This window comes from Gavialis gangeticus, unplaced genomic scaffold (genome assembly GCF_001723915.1).
Source record: "Gavialis gangeticus isolate Ggan-Ray unplaced genomic scaffold, GavGan_comp1, whole genome shotgun sequence".
In the NCBI taxonomy this organism is placed as follows: Eukaryota; Metazoa; Chordata; order Crocodylia; family Gavialidae; genus Gavialis; species Gavialis gangeticus.
In genome coordinates, this window is record NW_017729022.1 from 102,476,046 (window position 1) to 102,480,104 (window position 4,059).

General features: G+C 37.9%; 1 protein-coding gene across 1 annotated transcript in view; it reads left to right on the forward strand.

Annotated features, from left to right (window-relative positions):
* Nucleotides 1-2,611, forward strand: part of SAMM50 (SAMM50 sorting and assembly machinery component) — a 40,635-nt gene extending 38,024 nt beyond the window's left edge. Inside the window, exons 14-15 of the mRNA XM_019515750.1 lie at nt 1,126-1,267; nt 2,349-2,611. Coding sequence (XP_019371295.1) covers nt 1,126-1,267; nt 2,349-2,394 — 188 coding nt within the window. The 3' untranslated portion in view covers nt 2,395-2,611. The remainder of the gene's footprint in view (nt 1-1,125; nt 1,268-2,348) is intronic.
* The last annotated feature ends 1,448 nt before the right edge of the window (nt 2,612-4,059 follow it).

Here is a 4,059-nt window from a genome sequence, read left to right on the forward strand (position 1 = left end):
ACAAGGTCCCTTCCCACCGTACTTCTATGATTCTGTGACTTGTCCCTGGTCAGCTGACTGGAGGGACGCAGGGCCCTGGGCACATCTAAGCTCCAGGGCTCAGGCTGGCAGGGAGAGTTCTCTGGCAGCTGATGAAGAAGCTCCTGCAGGGAAAGAAAGAAAGGCTCTGTGACAGTTTGGCTGCCTGAGATGCTAGTGCTACTGTGGTACTTACCTGTTGTTATTTGAAGTAGTAGACCAGGCTGAGGCTGTAGGGGACGAGGAGCCAGCCTCATTGGGGCACACGACCATGTCGTGTGGAGGCCCCAGCACCAATGAGGGTGCACCTTAACAAGTGCACACAGTCACATGTGTCACAAGTCTTGCTTGTCATCTGCTTGAGGTGCAGTTTCCCAGAAACCCCTGCACCTGTCTCCTTGAAACTTGACAGACTTTGTGGCCTCAGCAGGGGCTACCCTCCCTCCCTGCTGTTTTCATTGAAATCAGGCAAGAAATGACAAAGTTATAGGCAGTTTCGTGATTCCCCATTATAGCCTATGGGCGAAATGAAACAGCAAAACTGTTTCAAGGAAGCACTGTTCTGTTTCGTTTCGAAACAAAATGAAATGTCAAAACGAAACATTGTCCCTTTGAAATGGAAGTCAAAACGAAATGGTGCTGTTTTGCACAACCCTAGTAACTAGTATGCTGCTTTTCTTCCCATTCTTTCAGCTTCCTTTTCTTCCAGAGTCCATTCAGTGATTTACTAGGGTTTGTGGAGTGCAGCTAATGTTAGTGATACTTGATATCTGATATCTTGAGGGAAGAAATACCTTCACTCATACAGTGAAGGTACACTGCATGCCCAACTGAACAGCAGATGAATCTATTACTGGAGACTTGCTGAATTCTATCTCTAACTGTTGGTAAAAGAACCACAGAAGTTGGAGAGGAAATGTTGACCAAGTTCCTGATTCTCACAAGCAGATAGTTCTTGCCCGAGTTGCTAATTATTCCCCAGTTCTGGGTACTTTATTCTCTTTATTTACAGTAGTTAGACACTAGATGCTCCTAAAATTCAGTTACATTGTCCAGAAAGTGAAAGGCTATTTTGATTCCTATTGTAATGTTTCTTTTACTTCTCAGGTGAAGGCCCCAAAGCTCACCTCAGGAAGCTGGCTGAGTGTATCCGATGGTCGTACGGTGCTGGAATAGTGCTCAGACTTGGAAACATTGCTAGATTGGAGCTTAACTACTGTTTCCCCATGGGAGTGCAAAGTGGCGACAGGTTTGTTTTTCACAGAATTATAGAGCTGGAAGGGAGCTCAGGAGGTCATCCTTGTTCAAAGCAGAGTTATCTATGTCTAAACCATCTTAGTCAAGTGTTTGTCTAACCTGCTCTTAAAAACTTCCAGTGATGGAGGTTCCATAGCCTCTTTTATTAATCTGTTCCAGTGTTTACTTACCATTCCAACTGATTTTTCGAATATTATCTAATTTTAGAACTTTTTAGATTACCTAGAACCTTATTCAGTTGTCTGACTTAGAAAGTTTTTTTTTGTTTGTTCTTTGACTAGTTATTCTCTGGAGATTTTCTCAGCTCTGCGGTTTTTTTCCAGCCAAGTTCTTCCATGTTGGTTTCAGAAGTATTTCCCCAGTTAGAGCTCTATTTCAGGTTTCAAAGTTCATTGAATTTTTAATTTATCTGTTGAAAGTATATGAGCAAATGTGTGGCAGGATTTATTTCTTTACATTGAAGATGTACATGCCGAAACAGCTCACGGAGTTTTAACAAAATTGGACAGATATCAATCTTTTCAGCTGGGATTTCACAGCTAAAAAGTGTAAGCTTCTGATTGCTAGGTACAGATCATGAGGAATGTGATTATGATAAGGAATTAGATAAGGAGTTGTTATAATTGCATTTTTGCAGCCAGTTCTAATATCCTGCATCAAGCAGCCTAAAACGGAAAAAAACTTCAGAGTCCTGAACCTGACTGTGAAATACTGTGAATATCATTTTGGATATTGAAATTACTTTTCCTTACCTAAGGTGTAGTTGATGATTTTGAACATCATTTGATCTTTGAAGCTTTTGTGATGCTAAATTTCATTACTTCATATGAGTTGCAGGTGATGGGAATGAATGATGAATATGGTCCATAATTTTTAATTACTGGCAGGCAGTTATCCATGGAAGATTGGCATGGAAATTGTTTATTTAAAGGATCCTTTCTCAGCTGTTCTTTCTTAAATATATTTGAATTGTAGTTTTCCAAAAGCTGAATGCAGTAAAAATCTGTAGGGGAAGGGAATTGCTCAAAGAACTTAATGACACGTATATCACTAATTCTGCTTTTTTCTTTCAGGATATGTGATGGTGTCCAGTTTGGAGCTGGAATAAGGTTCCTATAATACAGCAACATTTCACGCTGATATCAGAAGGGGAGAGCGCTTAGAAAAACGTATGGCTCAGTATGGTCTGGATTTTTTTTTCTTGAAGTCTAAATATGCATTTCATAAAGCTTTCAGACTCCACCATAAAAAATAAAGGTGAGGAATAAATAATTATGGCACAATAAAGAATTATGCCATAAAGGTGTGTTGTAAATCTGATTTTTCTCAAGGATGAGGATTCTGTGGTATGATTTTTGTATATGTATATACACACACTTTAACTTGTAAATTTTACCAAGGAGTTCATACTGTGAAACAAACAAAAAAAACCCCAAGAATAAAAAAATAGGTGCTTTGGAAACTGATTCTGAGACCATTCCAGAAAACAGGTGTCATTAGACTTATTTTTTTTCAGTACTCTAACATCTTCAGCTGCAAGCCACGCAAATATGGGGTGGTCTACTACACATATAGCACCAGACTGTTAGGAAATATTAAGCATTATTTTTCCATGCTTCCATCAGCATCAAGTTTGAGGAGGAGGAAGAACACCCTAACACATTTGTGCATCAAACACTACTTGGTGTGTAACAAGCATAATGGTTATAGTTGAAGGTAAGGACTCTGATTAAAAGTATTATTTATAATATTGTGGAAGGAGCTCTGTTGCATTTGTTCCCTATTAATCTGGACTGCCTTTTGCAAAGGTTTGAATCCAAAATTCAAAAACACTCATTGTAGAAATCAAAACTAATTGATTTTTTTCAGATTTTCAACGAAGTGGGTAGCCTTAAATATTTTGCAACTGGTATTATAAACAGGTTTGGAAGGGCCAAGATCAAAAGTTGTGTTGATTTTTCTTCAGTAGGTCACAAAAAAGCCTCTTTCACCTTCTGTATTTGAGATCAGGCAACACTCATGTCTTTGGTTTTATATTAAAGGGCAGTCCCTGGCTAATTATTCTTTTAATATTCATTTTAGTTTAAAGTGATAGTATGCCATACAGCTAAGTATATTTTCCTGTTTTAAATTCTTATGCAAGGATCATGATTCCTTTTTTCCTGTTCTAATGACTTTACTTTCATAACACTTTACTAGTTTTTATTTTGTGTAAATTAAGAGCACCCATCCTAAATTGTCAATACAACCTGCCAGGATATAAAATCTATTTGCCTTACATTTAAATATACTCCCTTATCAGTCTGTTTTTCTTGATCTGAGCCTTTTTTAAAGCCATTATCTGGAACTACTCCTCACAGATGAAATAAACAAGGTACTCCTTGGGCATTTATCCAGGACAAATACTCCTGGTTTGCTCTGTCCTGCTGAAAAAGCAAGTTTAATACACTGCGAATTACTGTGATTTTATTGACTAACATGATGGATAACTTTTTGTGTTAAATCTGTTATTACATTTAGGGTTTCAGCAACTGGTAATATTTGCTGCAGTGTTATTTGAAGTACACCAACATTTTTAGTGTAAGAATGGAAATATTTGTGTTAAAATATGAAAGTAGTATGGGTTACACTTCAGGATGTAGTAAGGTGTTTTGTTGTTGTGGGAATTTTGAGGGTTTATTGTGTTCAGGTTGCTAACATTAGATGTATTCAACTATCTTAAAATCATGCTTCATGGATAGAGGGAAAAGCTTTGTTGGCATGCAAGGCTTGTTGCTGGAGGGA